Here is a 17,915-nt window from a genome sequence, read left to right on the forward strand (position 1 = left end):
CGGTTCACAACCCGCGCGCTCGCTACCTTGGCAACAGAGCCTAGAGAGGAGAGTGCATCCGTGAGCGGACTTCTGTCGACGCTCCCACTACCCCCACGATCGGGGTCACTGTTCCGCCCTCCAGAGCGCCCCCTATACCCCTTTTCCTCTTTTCTCTTTCCCTTCCCCTCTCTCGCCCTTCCCCTCCCTCGCCCTGCCCCTCTCCCTCACCACCCACTTTGGGACTCCATCCACGCCATCATCCCCCGCTTTACAAAATGGCCGCTGCGCCCGGCATCTGCGGTCACGTGACCCTCCACATTCTCCGCTGTCGGCCTTTTTCTGGATAGCTCGGACTTCGGGGAGGCAACACGCAGGCGGGTGGGGGTGGGGTGGGGGCGGGGGAGGGGCAGGTTAGAACGGAGAAATCTCACGAGATCTCCCAAGCCCACAGACAAGGAGCAGAAAAGGAAGGAGAATTGAGGGGAGGGTGAAGAGAAAGAGACTTTTCGCGATATCTTGAGCGCTCCGAGTCTGGTAGAAATCGGGGAAGAGGAGTTCTCGCGAGGCTTTGGGGGTTCGAGGACGAGGGGGGGTGGGGGGAGGGGGGAGGGGGTGGGGGGGTAGTGAAAGAGAAGCTCTCGCGAATTTTTGAGGACTTTGCTCTGCTGAAGTGGTGGGAGAATAGGCTGTGACGGATAGTTCCCGCGAGGTTAGAGCAGACTGATTGGCGCGGCAGCCAGAAAGGAGAAGTGGTGGTGGTGGCGGTAGGGGGAAGTGTGGGTTGGGTAGGGAGAGGTGGCGACGGGGGACGGGCACGTCTTACGTGCTGACGTACGAGCCGTCGGAGTGGGTATATTAGGGCCGTGGCCGCGCCGGGCGTTCCAGAGCCGCAGTTCCCCGGTGAGAGGTGCTTTGCGGTGAGACATCCCCCACACACAGTTGATCCGCAGTGGTAACGCCAGAGTCCCCGGTACTCTTCAGGGATGAGTCATGTGGCGGTGGAGAATGCGCTCGGGCTGGATCAGCAGGTAAGACAGCGAGGAGGGAAGGGGGTCGGCGCCCGCGCGGATCTCATCATGCTCCCGCCCTCCCCCTCTAGCCTGGCCTGTGGCGCAGTGCTAAACCCGGTGGTCCGCGAGTATCCCGGCTCTTGGATCATGTGCTCCAGGCCAGAGTAAGTTGTCTCCTCAGGGATGTGGAGGAGGAGAGAGAGAAGTCGGGGGGAAGGTCGGGGAACGGGCGTGTGGAAAGGGACCAGGGAGAGGCGGGCTTTGTGTCGGGCCCGGCTCGCCCGAGGTATTGTCCGTGGTCCGCGCACAATGGCGGCTTTTGTGCGAGCGTGCGCAAGCGAGTGGGTAGGGAGAAGGGAGCGCGCGCCGGGAGCGCGCGCTGAGGGGGGGTGGGTGCGCGAGCGCTGGAGGGGGCTCTTTGTCTGGAGTCTTTTGTGTTAGTGTCTAAAGGTGTTTTGCTTTTCGCAACTGACTTTGAGCAGGCCTTTGCATTAGCCTTGTAGTGGTTGTTTCCGGCTTCTGGCTAGGGCTGTTTTATCTCTTGGAAGGTGTGAATGACGAGGGACGGAAGACCCGATACAAGGTGGCGGGGGCGCGCGGGCTGACGGCCTTCGCTCTGGGTAATGGCGGCGGCCTCCTTTGTGTGCTGCTGCGTGGCTGGGCGGCGCTGCGGCCCGCTAGCGGGTGGGGGGCGGGGGGAGCGAGGAGCCGCCGGCGCGGGGGATGCAGAGGAGTCGGAGAACACGGAGCGGGAAAGGGGTGCTCGCGGGAACCCTATTTTTAGGTCGTTCCCGTTGGTTTAAAGGGTTTGGAGCTTGTTTTATCTTCCCTTTTGAGAGGCGATCTTTGATTCCACTGTCCCGGTTGGCGAAGCAGCGTTTCCGGAGTGGAAAGTTTTGTGACGCAGATGGGCCGAGGAGGGATTGTGGGGGGGGGGAATGGGCCCGTCCGTGCGCCGTTGCGCCGGGTAGTGGAGCTATGGAGGTGGGGGGACGGCCGGGGTGGGGACGATAGCTGAGCAGTTAGGGTCCAGAGGCGGACCCCCTTAGTGATGCTTCTGGTCTTGTGAACCTTAATTTTGGCGTTCAGGCCTGGGAAATTTGAAAGACGAAAAATTTTCGGAAATGCGGATTTGGATGGAATAGAATTTTATGATGCTGAAGTGTTGGGTAGGGTATACAGCTTTGTTTAAATATCTGAGAAAAGTCCTAGCAGTCTTTGTATCTGAGAATTAGGTGAAAGGATACGGTATGGAGAGGTGGATTGTAGCAATGGCACTAAGGCTTTTGAGAGAAGTCCATTGTTTAGTTTTGTGGAGATGAATTTAGGTTCTTGATTAATTCTGCAGATGTATCATAGTGATTAAGGTTTCTATCTTTCATGAGCTGCTAGGGGACATTCGTGGAATATATGGGGTCATTTTAATTCTACTTGATTTTAATAAGTTATGAAAGTAAATGTTACATAATTTTATTTGTTTATTAGGTGTGTTTGCAGTAAAACGTTCTTGTCCAAAATTAGCTTTATGCAACAGCCTAGTAAAACTGGTTGGCAACAATGACCCGGAATTTGAGGATTGGGGCTTTGCAATTTGGAGGACTTTGAGGGATCTGTTTCATAATGATGCCATCATTTGATACTAACTGGCATCCAAAAGTAGTGACTTTGTTTACTGGTTTGAAGGCACTGTCTAGAATTGTAGGAATGAATTAGAACGCTTCTTGAATTCAGACTTGATTTGACCTTGACCATTGTAAGCTTCTTATAAACATTAAACTTTAAGCACTGGGTATGTTCGTGCTAATTAGGTTTTCAGGATCGAAGCTTATAGAAATTTATAAATAATGGGAATTATTGCTGTAATTATACAAAGTAAAATTAAAGAGCTTTATTTCATTGTTAAAAATTGCTTTTTATATCTGTCAAAAGGCATGTTGATATTGGTGGGGTAGGGCTTTTCATTGATGTAATATTTTTTAAAAATGATTGGACAAGCTTTATTTTAATATGAACTTGGATTACATCTTGGAAGTAAGCACTGCAATCTGCAAGAGAGGAATCGTGTCTGCTTCCTACTTTACACATGATCTGTTTTCGTAGATGATAATGTGGAGATTGATTAGATATATATAGTATTGCCATTTTTGTTTATGAATGTGTCGTGTGGGTTTTTATCCAGAGACTTAAACTTTTAAAGGGTGGCATTCCTGCTTATAAAGGTTGCTTTTTAGCTAAGATAGACTTTTAACTTGTGTTAGTCATTTGTTTACTATATCGATGTTAATTACCACTGAAGTCCACTTTTTAGGGTAAATGGTACTGTTTAATCTAGGATTTTCAAGTTGGACCAGAGTTTTGGTCTGGGTGGGAATAATAAAAATGGGTGTGAATGGTTAAATGGAATAGAGAATGTGACCTTTAGGAGAATGATTGAATTAGAGAAATAGAGGTGGGAGAGACATGAACATGTCTTCTCAAGGAGAACAATTTTATAAAAATGTCGAAGATCTAGAACTGGAAGAGATTTAAGTCCCTGAGAAGTTGGACCTAGTCCAACATTTAACAGATGAGGAAACCAAGGCCCAGGGAAGAGGCTTAATCCTTAAGCAGATAGCTTTATTACTAATCGTGTACTTTTATTGTTCTAAATATACAGGCCTTTCACTTAAAACGAAGTACAAAGATTAGGTTATCTATACACAGGAAAAATCTATAAGCTGCACTCCTGTAAAAGGCAGATTTGGTGCAGGTACAACCCTATATTGGGGGGCAATGTGTTACATCTCTAAAGAATATTTTTTACAAAAATAACTTAATTAACAATATGAGGCATTAGATTAGTATATTTTTACATGTAAGATTTTGTAATTTGAGGTTTGTAATTATTTGAAGTTCCCATAAAAAGGTAATTATAACAGGTCTTACTAATAATGGACAAATAGGTCCAGTATTTCCCTAGTAGTAAAACTTATTTTTAAAAAATTAAGAAGATAATGTTCTCATTTCTGTCTCTCACAAGCCAACCCTAAGGTTGGGTGGGTAGGAACTAGGATACAGGCATTTTTAGATTAGGAAACAGATTTAGGATATTAAGTAACTCATTCAAGGTCATAGGTCAAGTTAGTGGCAGAGCCAAAGCTGGAAATGATGTTGGCTCATTACCCTTTTGCTTATTAAAGCCACATTGGTTTTTCTTTTTCTCAGCTATTTAATGTGTACTGAGAGTATAAATAGCTTTCCTCTTTTCTTCTAGTTTGCTGGCCTAGACCTGAATTCTTCAGATAATCAGAGTGGAGGAGGTACAGCGAGCAGTAAGTATAAAATTTTAGGTGATAGGGGGGTGGATTCTAACTAAAAGCTTTTTTCTTATGTCTTGACATATGTCATGAGTGCTAGGAAACTTAAATTTTAAGACTATCATTTATTAATAAAGATTCAAAGATCGTTGGATTTAACTTAATTGGGTTGAATTTTTAACTGTGGAAAAGACAGGCACAGAGAGAGGTATAACAACCTCATGGGACATTACCTTCTAAGTAGGTTTGGTTGGCTAATGCTACGAATTGGCCAGTGTAAAAGAACAAAACCTTTGAACCCAGTAAAAGAGAGTAGGGAGTTTACTAAACTCTTTAACAAGAACCAAAAGAATTTTCCCACTAGGTAGGTCAGAACTAAGATTCTTTGTTGTAGTATTTTGGTGACTGATTTGGAAGTTTTGAAAGACGAAGTAGAAATTTGTTATATGTAAGTGAGGTTGGAATAGAATATTTATTAATTGCCTTTTAACAGCATATTAGCCAAATGAATTTTTTACAGTGTTAATCTTTGTCATTTACTGCTCTGGTAAAGTCATTGTAGACAAATGAGTTGACTTTTTATTTAGATCTTTTACCATCCCATTCTCTAGAAGTTTAGTAATCCCATTTTTCCTTTTTCTGATTAATTACATAAAGTAAGTGAAGGGGATAATCAATAGAGGAAGGAAAGGAGTTGAGGAATCTTGATTTTGTAATCTTAGAAAGCCAGAGACTTGTGGGCAACTTTTAATTATACCTGGAAAGTAATTAAAATTACAAGTCTGTGATGGAGTTTTTCCGATAGACTATAAACTCCATGAGAAGAGGGAAGAGGGGTGTGTGTGTGGGGGGGTAATCTCTGTGAATGGCACTTTGCTCTTAATTTAATGAGTAATTTCTCCAAAATAGGAAAGTGATAGTGACTCACTGCTTCTGTCTTTGATGTATTTTCAAGTTATTCAAGGAGCAAGTGATGAGTTCCTCGTTTGTTTTGAATATTATATATATCCTATTGATATGATTTGATTTGTTAGTACATCTGTTCATTTTAAATTAATTCAAGAATAATCCAACTTGGCCAGAGATTTTCAATCAAGTTGAGAATTACAGTAGTTAATCTAATGAATTGCCAAATCTCATTCCTGGTTGGGGTTTGGGTTCCCCCCCCCCCAATTGACTCGATTACCTCTCTCCCCCCATCCCCAAATCTTATTAGAATTTTATTTTTGTTAAGAACCAAGATTTTTTTTTTCTCTTAGGGAAGTGTATTGGAACAATAAAATTTGACAAGTAAGATTGGAATGGTCTGTTCGCTAACACTGATGTTTTTCTAAGTTAGTTGAATTAAACAGATGTATCTCCTTTGACAAGTCCTCTTGCCCACTTTGGCTACCCTGTTTGTAAAGAACTTTTGTTTTAAAGATTTTGTAAAGATAAAATTATATTTTATTTTTCTTAGAAGGACGTTATATTCCTCCTCATTTAAGGAACAGAGAAGCTTCTAAGGGTAAGACATTTTTCTAATGTGTATCATCTCTAACAAGGTATAATTTGTCTCCTTTAAGTGTTCAGAAACTTTATGAACTGATTTGTGTGTATGTGGTGAGTGAATAAGAACCCTTAAGTGAGTGCTAGGAGCTGTAATGTTAAAAGGAATGTTTCAGTTGTATTCCATTTTCAGTTTTAAACAGTTAAGCACACTATTTATTGCTTGCTGATTGGTAGCATAAGGAGCTTTACACATTATGATGGAAATAAGTTTCTTGCTTTTATTTGAACTTTGATCCTGTATATACTAATCATGGTCTAGATCAGGAGTGGAATCTGGGACCTCAAGGCCATGTATGTAGCCCACTAGGTTCTCAAGTGTTGCCCTTTGACTGAATCTAAACTTCACAGAACAAATCCCCTTTAATAAAGATTTGTTCTGTAAAACTTGGACTCCGTCAAAAGGCCACACCAAGGACCTAAAAGGCCACAGGTTTCCCCACCCCTATCTAGACCCTTTAAGTTTTTCGGACCATTTTACAATCTCATCGCGAAGTATTTCAAACATCCATTTCTGAATTAAACTGTAATCCTTAGTACTTCTGAGGCAAAAGAGTTTATTTAACATTTTCAGTGGCACAAATTCATTCTAAAGTGAACTACATAATAAATGAATTGGGTTGGCATAAATGGTTCTTATCTTAGAGCTGTCAGAAAACAGCATTTTTTAGGCAGTTGGGGATGAGTGACTTGCTCAGGGTCACACAACTAGTAAGTGTCAAGTGTTTGGTCTGAGGTTGGATTTGAACTCGGGTCTTTCTGACTTCAGGGCCAGTGCTCTATACACTGTGCCACCTAGCTGCGCCCAGAAAACAGCATTTTTACTGAATAATATACAAAAGCTCATGGAGCTCTGGATAGATGATGAGTAGTAAATTTAATTGTCATCCATTTTCATGCTATAATTTGATTTATTAGCTTTGATTAAAATATTTGAAAATAATCCTTCCTTAAGTAAGAAAATTGTTTCTAATTCTCTACTAATTCCTTACTGTGGACTTTCTTAGGGGGTCATAAAGGATTTAGAACTATGTTCTTTGCAGATGAAATTGAAAAGTTAAGTAATTGTTCAACGGCACATGGCTAGCTTTTAGAAGGAGTAAAAGAAGGAAAAGAAATTCTGATATCTTAGTCATAAAATGTTACTGAATCACCATATAAATTCAAACCTGTCATCCATTGACTTTTTTGCATTTTCAATTAGAATCACCTTCATTTCTGTTCTTCCTACTCTGTGAGCCCATCTATCATTTGTTTACAAAGTTTTAAATTGGGGGAGAAGGTTCAGCAAAAGAAGTCAAATAGCATTTTTCCTATTGCTGAATTTAACCTGGTAATTCCCATCTGGATATTTTTAGTTTTGCATTCATGTTCTAAAATGTTTTCTGACCACTGTAAGGCCAGGAAAAGGGGGGAGGGAGGGAAACTGGTGTTTTTATTAGAGGCATATGTGACTCAATTTTTAAGACAAGATTACCAATAATTAGGTGTATCATAGGTAGCTAGGTGGTGCATTGGATGGAGTGCTGTCGCCTAGAGTCAGGAAGAGATCTTTTTGAGTTCAGATCTGGCTTTAGACACTTACTGTTGTGTGACCCTGAACAAATCACTTAACCCTGTTTGCCTCAGTTTCCTCATCTGTAAAGTGAACTGGAGAAGGAAAATTGTGAACCATTCTCAATATCTTTGCCAAGGAAACTCCAAATGGGGTCATGAAGGGTGGAACACAACTGAAATTGAACACATAAGATTTAGAATTGGTTGGATAATTAATTATTTAGGGCTCTCCCCCATTCCACCTTTTCTTTTTTCTTTTTTTTAAGCTAAAGAAACTAGGAGGACTTGTCACAAAGATAAGAATCAGCAAGATTTTGAATTCAGGTTCCAAAAGAATATTGCGTCATGTTAGTCCTATTTATAATATGGTATTCCCAACAGATAGTCATTCAGCTTAATTATTTGATGGTATTTAGCTGTTATTACTTAAAGGACATGAAATTATATATGACAAGGCCAAGTAATATATGTCTTAAAGCTAAAGCAACTTTTAAGCTATTAAAACATAAAGTATATATGCTTTATGTACTATAAAGTATATAAGCACTGTCTCAAATTAAGGATGCTCCCAAATTATACTTAACTAAAGGATTTGTTTTTAAATCAACATGAATTGTTGGACTGTTGAATAAAAGGAGAATTTAACCCATCTAATTTTCTGAGTAAATCTTAAAAGACTTGTTTTCATGATCACAGCAGTTTTTAAAAGAAGTACATCAGGGACAAATTGGAAGGTATTTGGTATGTTTAAATAGCTTTCCACTGGGTATTTGACATTACTTAGCCTTAAATTCTGTATTAATAGATTGACCTTGCTCCAGATCCTTTACTACCTAATTTTACATTTACTATTAGTCACACATATGGGTAAGAGTTGGTTCTTGATCATAAATTTGGTGTGGCTTTCCTGCCTGGTTGTTAAATGTTATACAGTTATATTAGATTTTACATAAAAGTAACAATGTTAAAACTTAGATTAATTACATCATGGGATTAATAATCAGGGAAACTAATTGCTCAACTATTTCAGAACTATAAATTTGGTTCTTTTGTCAGCCTTTCATATAACCAGTGGCTTCTGGATATTTTGGCTAAAATTTAATCATAATCCGCATAAAGTGTGGTGTGGAACAATATTTAGGTCTCTAAAGAAAGGGAGCATTCCTAGTTTTAGGGGGAAGAAGAAGTGTGCTCTTGAATCTTTTTTGGGGGGGTGATAATGGGGGTTACGTGACTTGCCCAGGGTCACATAGCTAGTAAGTGTTACGTGTCTGAGGCAGGATTTGAACGCAGGTCTTCCTGAATCCAGGACCGGTGCTGTATCCACTGCGCCACCTAGCTACCCCCTGTGCTCTTGAATCTTAAATATGGCAAAGTGAGAGGAAAAGAGAAACCTTGCATTTGGAGTTATAAACTGGATTTTAATGTAGAATGTTTATTTACTTGTGTGACCATCACATTTTTGGCCCTTTCATCTGTAAAGTTACGAGATTGAGCTAGATCTTCTGTGAATATCTTCAACTCTTAGTGTAGAAAAGTATAATGTACATTATTAATAATTCTTTACATTTTGAAATAAGGGGAAGGATCACTAGACACCTATTATCCAGTGTGTGTCCCTTTCTCTTCCCCACGCCTGTAAATACTGAATTACATGTAATTTTATTGTCAGCACACTTAAGACACCTCTAGTTTGGGATGGATAGAGAGAATAGCAATATAGTCATTGGAATGGTCTTCTCATACATAATCTTATTATGGCAGGGAATACTTAGTTAATGATGTGGTTCCAATTCTTGATAAATTGAAGCAACCCTTGTCTTATAACTGGAGAATATTTTGTTAGTTGTGTATTCCTGCCCTTTTTTTAAATCCTTTTAAAGAATTAAAAAATAAGACAATAAAAATGACTCATCTAACCTGTCTATAGATTACCATGTTCAAAATTTTGTGTTCTGGGCTCTTTTAGAGACTTGGCATAAAACAAGTCTCTCAGTCATATATGGGCCAAAACCTCTTTTGGTCATATATGGACAGACTTTTATTACCCTGATGTAAGGCTTTAGGTTTCTAAGTAAGTCCTAGTGTTAGGTCCTAGCAGTTAGAAGAAGAAAGTCAATCTTGTTCCTTTTTTGGCAGGATTCTATGATAAAGATAGTTCGGGGTGGAATTCTGGTAAAGATAAGGATGCATATAGCAGTTTTGGCTCTCGTAGCGATACAAGAGGGAAGTCCAGTTTCTTCAGTGATCGTGGAAGTGGATCAAGAGGAAGGTGTGTGATTTGTTTTATTCTGACCATTCTCTTGCATGATTATATACATAGCTGTCTTGATAGTAAATATATTTCTGGTGTTGGAAAAATCCACGTTTATTTTTTATTGACTCTGAAATGGCTTTTTAAAAATTCCAAGTCTATTTTCTGTATATAGAATATAATATATAATATTGTGCTTTTTTAAAAGTCATGAGAGATCTTAAAGATTGTTCTACAAAAATGAGACCTGCAGCATTGTTAATTTTGGATATTTGAATATTTAAAGTGTAGGCTAATACAGTGAATAGCCTAACTTGTTGGAGGTTTTTGCGGGTTCTTTTTCATAAATTTTAAACACCTTGTATTTTTGATTACACGAGTGTGGTGAACTGACTTTATAGCTGTGGTTAATCCCGTATCCTGATTTTTCGAAAACATGGTATGCCAGGCCTAAAACTAAACACATCTTAATTCAGGTAAGGACTATTTTCTACCTTTTGTCCCAAGTCTCATATTGGGGAATTCTTTCCTATAAATATTATAATGTGGCTGGGGAAAGCAGTGCTATGAGGATGGTGGTTTTCCCCAAATAACATTTTTCATGAACAGCTTGGGTAAAATGTAGGAGTAAGCTATGTCCTGTTATAGAAGCTTGTAAAATGTTTATGTGACTCTTAAATGATCCATTGGCCTGTTTTTGATAAGTCTAGAGTCATGATGGCATGCTTGGAAGAAGAAAAAAAAAAGAAAGCACATTTGGCTAATTTGGAGAAATGTTTGGTAGGTGAGAAGCCAGAATGTTGAGAGTCAATTTTAATTTGTACTTCTAAAGTAGGTTGGTTTGTGACTTTTGAAGCACTGCCTTGGTATTGCATAATAAAATCAGATAAGCAGCATGGGGTATCTTCTCATGAAGTCGGGTCATCCCCCCCCACATGGGTGGTATATGTGATAGTTGTTTTCTTCTGTTTAGATTTGATGATCGTGGAAGAAGTGACTACGATGGCATTGGCAGTCGTGGTGACAGAAGTGGCTTTGGCAAATTTGAACGGAGTGGGAATAGTCGATGGTCTGATAAATCAGACGAAGATGACTGGTCAAAACCACTTCCACCAAGTGATCGCTTGGAGCAGTAAGTGATTTCCAAAATACTGATTCATTGTATATCTTTTATGTCATATAGTAACTACAGTTGAACTTTTGATTTCAGGGAACTCTTCTCTGGAGGAAACACTGGAATTAACTTTGAGAAATATGATGACATTCCTGTTGAGGCAACAGGCAACAACTGTCCCCCACACATTGAAAGTGTAAGCCTTTGACCCCCCCCCCAACACGCTCTGTATTTCCATCTAAAGGGCTTCTTTGTAGATTTTAGAACTTCTGAAGGTATAGCAGAATACCATAAATGGAATTAGTTTGCAATTTATTAAACTTGTCCACAGTGTAGAATGAGGGTAGAACCATTTACTGTTATTACAAATCAATAATATTCTACCTGCATAGAAAAATTCCAAGCAAATGACATTGGGGAAGGGGGGGCTAACATTATAAAGTTTAGATTGGTTGAGAAGTTTCTTAAATTTCCTTTTGTATAGTTCTCAGTGGAACTAGAAGGTCTGTAATTGATAGTAATTGACTTAGTTTTGGGGATGTGCTTAATTGTTATTAATATCTTCACATTTTTTGACAGTTTAGCGACGTTGAGATGGGAGAAATTATCATGGGGAATATTGAACTTACTCGTTACACTCGTCCTACTCCAGTGCAGAAACATGCTATTCCTATTATCAAAGAAAAGAGAGACTTGATGGCTTGCGCCCAAACAGGTACAGTTATTCAATCACTATGAATATTGATTATGAGAATTTCGGTAGAGAGGTTGATTAAAGGGTTGGGTGAAGATGCATGTTTCCATTTGCTGGGAGAAGAAATGTTCTAATTTTATAGTACTTCCCTTCAGAACACCTAATGGCTTAAACTTTGTTTTTCCCCAAAAATCTTGACTTTAAATCACAGTTGTTCTTTTAACTGTAATTGAAATCCACTTATTACCTTAGCAAATACGTTACTAGATGAACAAGGGGAAAATAAAGGATGCTTTATTACCACAATGTACACTAGTACACGTTGTGACTAGAATAGAAAAGTAACAATTGTATTAATTTCTTCCCTATCTTTTGGTAAGACATGTTTGTGATATTTTTGAAAGCTGATGACTGAAGTAGACATATCTATATTGTATATATCTATACATATACAATCTGTAATGCTAGAATTTAAATTTAATTCCTCATGAGATGTTAAATAGTCTTTAAAAAATTTCTCCTGGCTTAGTGTAGCATTTTGTTTTTCTTTTCAAATCAATTAACATAGTTGCACACCTTCATCTTTAAAGTTGGTTGGTTTTGGATCATACATCTCTTTGTTCTCTTTAATAGGATCTGGAAAAACTGCTGCATTTCTTCTGCCAATTTTGAGTCAGATTTATACAGATGGCCCAGGGGAAGCATTGAGGGCTATGAAGGTTTGTTTTCTAGTTCATGAATGCTAAAATTTTACATTTGCCCTAGTGATACTGACTGTCCATGAGTGTCAAAGCTTTTAAAGCAAAACTGATGTACAAGATCATGTTGGTCTATTTTGGTTCATGCTTGAATCATTTTGCACATCTTGTGTCAGGCAGCTTTCAAGTGTGGTGCCTCAGATTTAAAAAGTGAATCAGCTCTTGATTTTTTAAAATGTTCCCATAAGACCATTAATTTTAAACTTTTTTGTATCGTGGACACCTTCTATGAATAAAGTTTTTGAATGCATAAAATGAAATGCAATTGCAAATTAAACCAATTATGTTGAAATAGTTCTCAAAAAAATTTTTTTTATGTTTCAAGGAGTGCAGGAAAACCTCTTTGCTTTTAGTCTAAAAATAGTCCCTTTTGAATTTGTTTAAATCTGTGGGCTGGTATTACAAGAAAGCTTTAGAACTATTGGGTGACACCTTGAGTGATTCACATATTAATGGGGTCCTTTAACATTGCTTTGTTCCATTGGTGACACTCAGAATCAAAGAAATGCTGAGTTAACACTTGAAGCCACTCTTGTTCGATCTTTTTGATAAAATGATTCATTTTGTAGGAAAATGGAAGGTATGGGCGTCGTAAACAGTACCCAATCTCCCTGGTTTTAGCACCAACAAGAGAACTGGCAGTACAGATCTATGAGGAAGCAAGAAAGGTAATCTTAAGTTATTGGTGATTTATTCTTACCACAAAAATTAATCCATTTCCATGACTATTTTGAAAAATAAAGTAAACTTTTTTTTTAATAGTTTTCATATCGATCCAGAGTTCGTCCATGCGTAGTCTATGGTGGTGCCGATATTGGTCAGCAGATTCGAGACTTAGAACGTGGATGTCACTTGCTTGTGGCAACTCCAGGACGTCTAGTAGATATGATGGAAAGAGGAAAGATTGGCTTAGATTTTTGCAAGTATGTTAACAACTGTTTGCCTGTGTTAGATGGTCTTCTAGTTACATGAACAATGATACTTTTAAAACTCCTTTTTACTAATTTTATTTAAAAAAAGCCACCTACATTTTGAGGATTGTGGTTCCAAAAATCATTCTATTTTTTAAGCATTTGATTGGTCTATATCAGTATCAAAGCTACACCCTTAATATTGGAAGGTTAGCATATATGCAAAATTAGAAATCAGTAGTGGCACTTGTTTTTACAGAATTGTTATTTCAAATGTTTAATTTGAATTCATTTGATTAAATGTTTAATTCAATGGTTTGTCCATTCGCTTTTTAAGAAGCCATTTATTTTTTTTTAAATGCTTTACACATAGAGTATTACATATATTGTATACCCTTTAATTTTATAAAGACTTAAGATGTATTACAAAGATTGAATTCTCTGGTAATGGAGTAGTTCAACCTTAAGTTTGAACTATATTGACAACTTTTGTGCCATCAGGTATCTAGTGTTGGATGAAGCTGATCGTATGCTTGATATGGGGTTTGAACCTCAGATTCGTCGTATAGTTGAGCAGGATACTATGCCACAAAAGGGAGTTCGCCACACTATGATGTTTAGTGCTACTTTCCCCAAGGAAATACAGGTACAATTTAAGTTTTTTAAATGTCATACATTTAAGTGATGTTACTTACTTCAGTGAATACTAAGTCTGTTTTCTTCCTATAGATGCTTGCTCGTGACTTCTTGGATGAATATATCTTTCTGGCTGTAGGCAGAGTTGGTTCTACTTCTGAGAACATCACACAGAAAGTAGTGTGGGTGGAAGAATCTGACAAACGGTCATTTCTGCTTGACCTCCTAAATGCCACAGGTAAAGAAAATTACGACGAATTTCAGCACAGCTCTGGTGGCTCAGGTAATGAGAATCTGTGTTAGTTGGAGGAAAAGCTTTTAGTCTTTACCTCCTTGTTCATAACATGCTATTGAAACATTCTGTTTGAATTACTTCAATTTGCATGCCTTTAAGTGCAACTAAAATTCAACTGGTATAAAACTTTCACCACTTGGTGGTGCTCACTATTTATAAATTATCCTAGTGTTGAACATAGTCTTTTCCATCCTTTTCCAAATTCAGGCAAAGATTCACTCACCTTAGTGTTTGTGGAGACCAAAAAGGGGGCAGATTCCTTAGAAGATTTCTTATACCATGAAGGATATGCTTGTACCAGTATTCATGGAGACCGATCTCAGAGAGATCGAGAAGAAGCACTTCACCAGTTCCGCTCAGGAAAAAGCCCAATTTTAGTAGCTACAGCAGTAAGCACACTCATTTTGTTTATAATCTCAATATGTACATTTTTAAAAATCGACCAGACCTAAACAAAGTTGTTTTTCAGGTAGCAGCAAGAGGACTGGATATTTCCAATGTGAAACATGTTATAAACTTTGATTTGCCGAGTGATATTGAAGAGTATGTACATCGAATTGGTCGTACAGGTCGTGTTGGGAACCTTGGTAAGGTTTTTAACTGGTGAGAAAATTAATTGTATGTTGCATTGTGATCTCTTGCAAAACACTTAATGGGGTTTTAAAATTTAAGCTGTAATTCCCACAATGGTGATATTTTATAATCTTTGTGGATGTGATCTAATTAAACAATTGGTCATGTGGTTCAAATATAAGGAAAAAAGGATATTTGATTGGATTGGGCTACCAGTTTTTAACCCAGTTGCCAGCAGTAATAATGGAGAGGTAGAATATTCTAATGCTTTGTAGACAGCAAAGCATAGGGTAATTCCTTTGACCTGTTTTAGGTCTTGCCACTTCATTCTTCAATGAGAGGAACATCAACATTACCAAGGATTTGCTGGATCTTCTTGTTGAAGCTAAACAAGAAGTACCATCGTGGCTAGAAAGTATGGCTTATGAACATCACTATAAGGGTAGCAGTCGTGGACGTTCTAAGAGGTACTAAAGTTAACTTTTTCGTTCTCAATCCAGTTTCTGGTAAATCTTCCGTTTTTTATGGAATGATGGTATAATGTGTTTTTATGCTTTCCCCCCCCTCACAGTAGTAGATTCAGTGGAGGTTTTGGTGCCAGAGACTATCGACAAAGTAGTGGTGCCAGCAGTTCTAGCTTTAGTAGTAGTCGAGCAAGCAGCAGTCGCAGTGGTGGCGGAGGTGGTGGTCATGGCAGCAGCAGAGGATTTGGTGGAGGTAAGTTCACTAAAATTTAAGATCCCCCTCCCCTTAAAATAGTAATTGAAAAAATGTAGGACTGTTTTTAACTTTTTGGCCTAAAGTGATTTTAAAGAAGAATGTGGTATCTAATATGTATGCTTTTTTTGTTTGTTTAAGGTGGCTATGGAGGCTTCTACAACAGTGATGGATATGGAGGAAATTATAACTCCCAGGGGGTTGACTGGTGGGGTAATTGAATCTGCTCACAGCAGGTCACCCTACCAAACAAGCTAATATGGAAACCACATGTAACTTAGCCAGACTATACCTTGTGTAGCTTCAAGAACTCGCAGTACATTACCAGCTGTGATTCTCCACTGAAATTTTTTTTTTAAGGGAGCTCAAGGTCACAAGAAGAAATGAAAGGAACAATCAGCAGCCCTATTCAGAAGGTGGTTTGAAGACTTCATTGCTGTAGTTTGGATTAACTCCCCTCCCACCCACCCCTACCCCAAACTGCATTTATAATTTTGTGACTGAGGATCATTTGTTTGTTAATGTACTGTGCCTTTAACTTTAGACAACTTTTATTTTGATGTCCTGTTGGCTCAGTAATGCTCAAGATATCAATTGTTTTGACAAAATAAATTTACTGAACTTGGGCTAAAATCAAACCTTGGCACACAGGTGTGATACAACTTAAACAGGAATCATCGATTCATCCATAAATATTACAAGGAAAAACTTATGCGGTAGCCTGCATTAGGGCTTTTGATACTTGCAGATTTGGAAAAACAAAACCAAAAAACCAAAAACAAAACATCTTGAAGCATATCAATGGAATTAGTTTCTAATGTGGCAAACTGTACTAAGTTAAAGTTCTGATTTGCTCACTCTATCCTGGATAGGTACTTAGAACCTGATAGTCTTTAATAAGCCATTCCAGTCATGATGAGGTGATGTATGAATACATGCATACATTCAAAGCACTGTTTTCGAAGTTAATGCAAGTAAATACAGCAATTACTCTTTCAATGTTTAGGCAGATCATTAATGTGAGCTAGCCAAATGTGGGCAGAATATTACAGGGAAAGTTTAAAGGTCTGATAACTTGAAATAGTTTTTAGGAGAATTCATCTATTTAGACTTTTTAAATGCCTGCCATAAATGAAAATTGAAATGGTAGAATGGCTGACCACAGCAGTGACCGGTCCTCTTTAAGGGCCTGGCTGATTCTGGTCTAATAACGCATGCTAGTGTTGATGTTTTTTGGTCAAGAGGGTATGAACAGGAAGAATTATGCAGCAGGCTTTATTTTAATGCAGATTCACATTACTCTGTTCAAGCTGCGTTGAGATGTTAAAACTGGCTTACTGTAGACTTTGTAAAAATGGCTCCAGAAGAGTAACAAACTGAAATCTTTGAGATCACAGAGGTTGGAAATATGTACATAACTGCACAAGGTGTCAATTCTGCTATCAGTGCAGTTTTAGTCAGTTTTAGTTGCATAGGTTTCCATTGTATTTATAGTCTGTTTATGCTAAATCTGGCCAAAGATGAGTATTGTCCACCACTAAAAATGCCTCTGCCACTTGGAATTTCTGTGCTAACTTTGTGGCCAGAGTGCCGTGATCAAAACTCTCAATCTTTTTTCAGTGGCATAGGAAGACGGCAAAAATCTCCTAAAGTGCAATAGATTTTCAAGTGTATTGTGCCTTGTTCTAAAACTTTTATTAAGTAGGTGCACTTGACAGTATTGAGGTCATTTGTTATGGTGCTATTTCAATTAGTCTAGGTTTAGGCCCTTGTACATTTTGCCCATAACTTTTTACAAAATACTTCTTTTATTGCACATTCAGAGAATTTTATATATATGTCTTGTGTGCGTGTCCTTAAACTTCCAATCTTATTTTGTCTCTTGGAGATTGTTGAACGCAGCTTGTCTAAGAAGGGGAAGGGACTAGATTCTAAAATTTATTTGGGACCATGGGAATGATAGTTGGGAAGAAAACTATTTGCACACGACAGATTTCTAGATACTTTTTGCTGCTAGTTTTGTGTAATATTTATTGAACATTTTGACAAATATTTATTTTTGTAAGCCTAAAAGTGATTCTTTGAAAGTTTAAAGAAACTTGACCAAAAGACAGTACAAAAACACTGGCACTTGAATGTTGAATGTCACCGTATGCGTGAAATTATATATTTCGGGGTAGTGTGAGCTTTTAATGTTAAGTCATATTAAACTCTTAAGTCAAATTAAGCAGACCCGGCATTGGCAGTGTAGCCATAACTTTCTGATGTTAGTAAAACAAAATTGGCAACTTGAAATTAAAACATGCCAAGGTTTTGATACACTTGTCTTAAGATATTAATGAAACACTTCTAAACACTGATGTGAAGTGTCCAGATTCTCAGATGTTTGTTGCGTGAGTTTTGTTTAGTTGTGTGTTTTTTTTTTTGTTTTTGTTTCTGTTTTTTTTTGTTTTTTTGTTTTTTTTCTCCGTGAATGTCTGGCACATTGCAATCCTCAAACATGTGGTTATCTTTGTTGTATTGGCATAATCAGTGACTTGTACATTCAGCGGTAACATTTTAGCAAGTTT

At 38.3% G+C, this 17,915-nt stretch overlaps 1 protein-coding gene across 2 annotated transcripts; it reads left to right on the forward strand.

Annotated features, from left to right (window-relative positions):
• The first annotated feature begins 854 nt into the window (after positions 1-854).
• DDX3X (DEAD-box helicase 3 X-linked) lies at positions 855-17,705 on the forward strand. Of its 2 annotated transcripts, none has more exons than XM_027875413.1 (17): positions 855-1,010; positions 4,246-4,303; positions 5,748-5,795; positions 9,533-9,665; positions 10,621-10,779; positions 10,858-10,957; positions 11,341-11,476; positions 12,089-12,174; positions 12,783-12,881; positions 12,976-13,136; positions 13,626-13,770; positions 13,854-13,998; positions 14,263-14,444; positions 14,525-14,642; positions 14,942-15,095; positions 15,200-15,345; positions 15,487-17,705. In XM_027875413.1, the coding sequence occupies exons 1-17, from the start codon at positions 966-968 to the stop codon at positions 15,564-15,566; spliced, it is 1,995 nt and encodes a 664-aa protein (XP_027731214.1). In that variant the 5' UTR covers positions 855-965; the 3' UTR covers positions 15,567-17,705. The 2 variants fall into 2 exon arrangements, with proteins under 2 accessions (XP_027731214.1, XP_027731215.1); XM_027875414.1 differs by having other exon boundaries at positions 15,203-15,345.
• Positions 17,706-17,915: the final 210 nt, after the last annotated feature.

This window comes from Vombatus ursinus, unplaced genomic scaffold (genome assembly GCF_900497805.2).
Source record: "Vombatus ursinus unplaced genomic scaffold, bare-nosed wombat genome assembly UNPS02014809.1, whole genome shotgun sequence".
NCBI classification, from domain to species: domain Eukaryota; kingdom Metazoa; phylum Chordata; class Mammalia; order Diprotodontia; family Vombatidae; genus Vombatus; species Vombatus ursinus.

Bases quoted from the DNA above. Each gene is read 5' to 3' on its own strand.
- DDX3X (XM_027875413.1), top strand. From the start codon at position 966: ATGAGTCATGTGGCGGTGGAGAATGCGCTCGGGCTGGATCAGCAG. The intron at 14,643-14,941 runs GTAAGGTTTTTA...GACCTGTTTTAG, and splicing joins AGGTCGTGTTGGGAACCTTG to GTCTTGCCACTTCATTCTTC. The intron at 15,346-15,486 runs GTAAGTTCACTA...TGTTTGTTTAAG, and splicing joins CAGCAGAGGATTTGGTGGAG to GTGGCTATGGAGGCTTCTAC.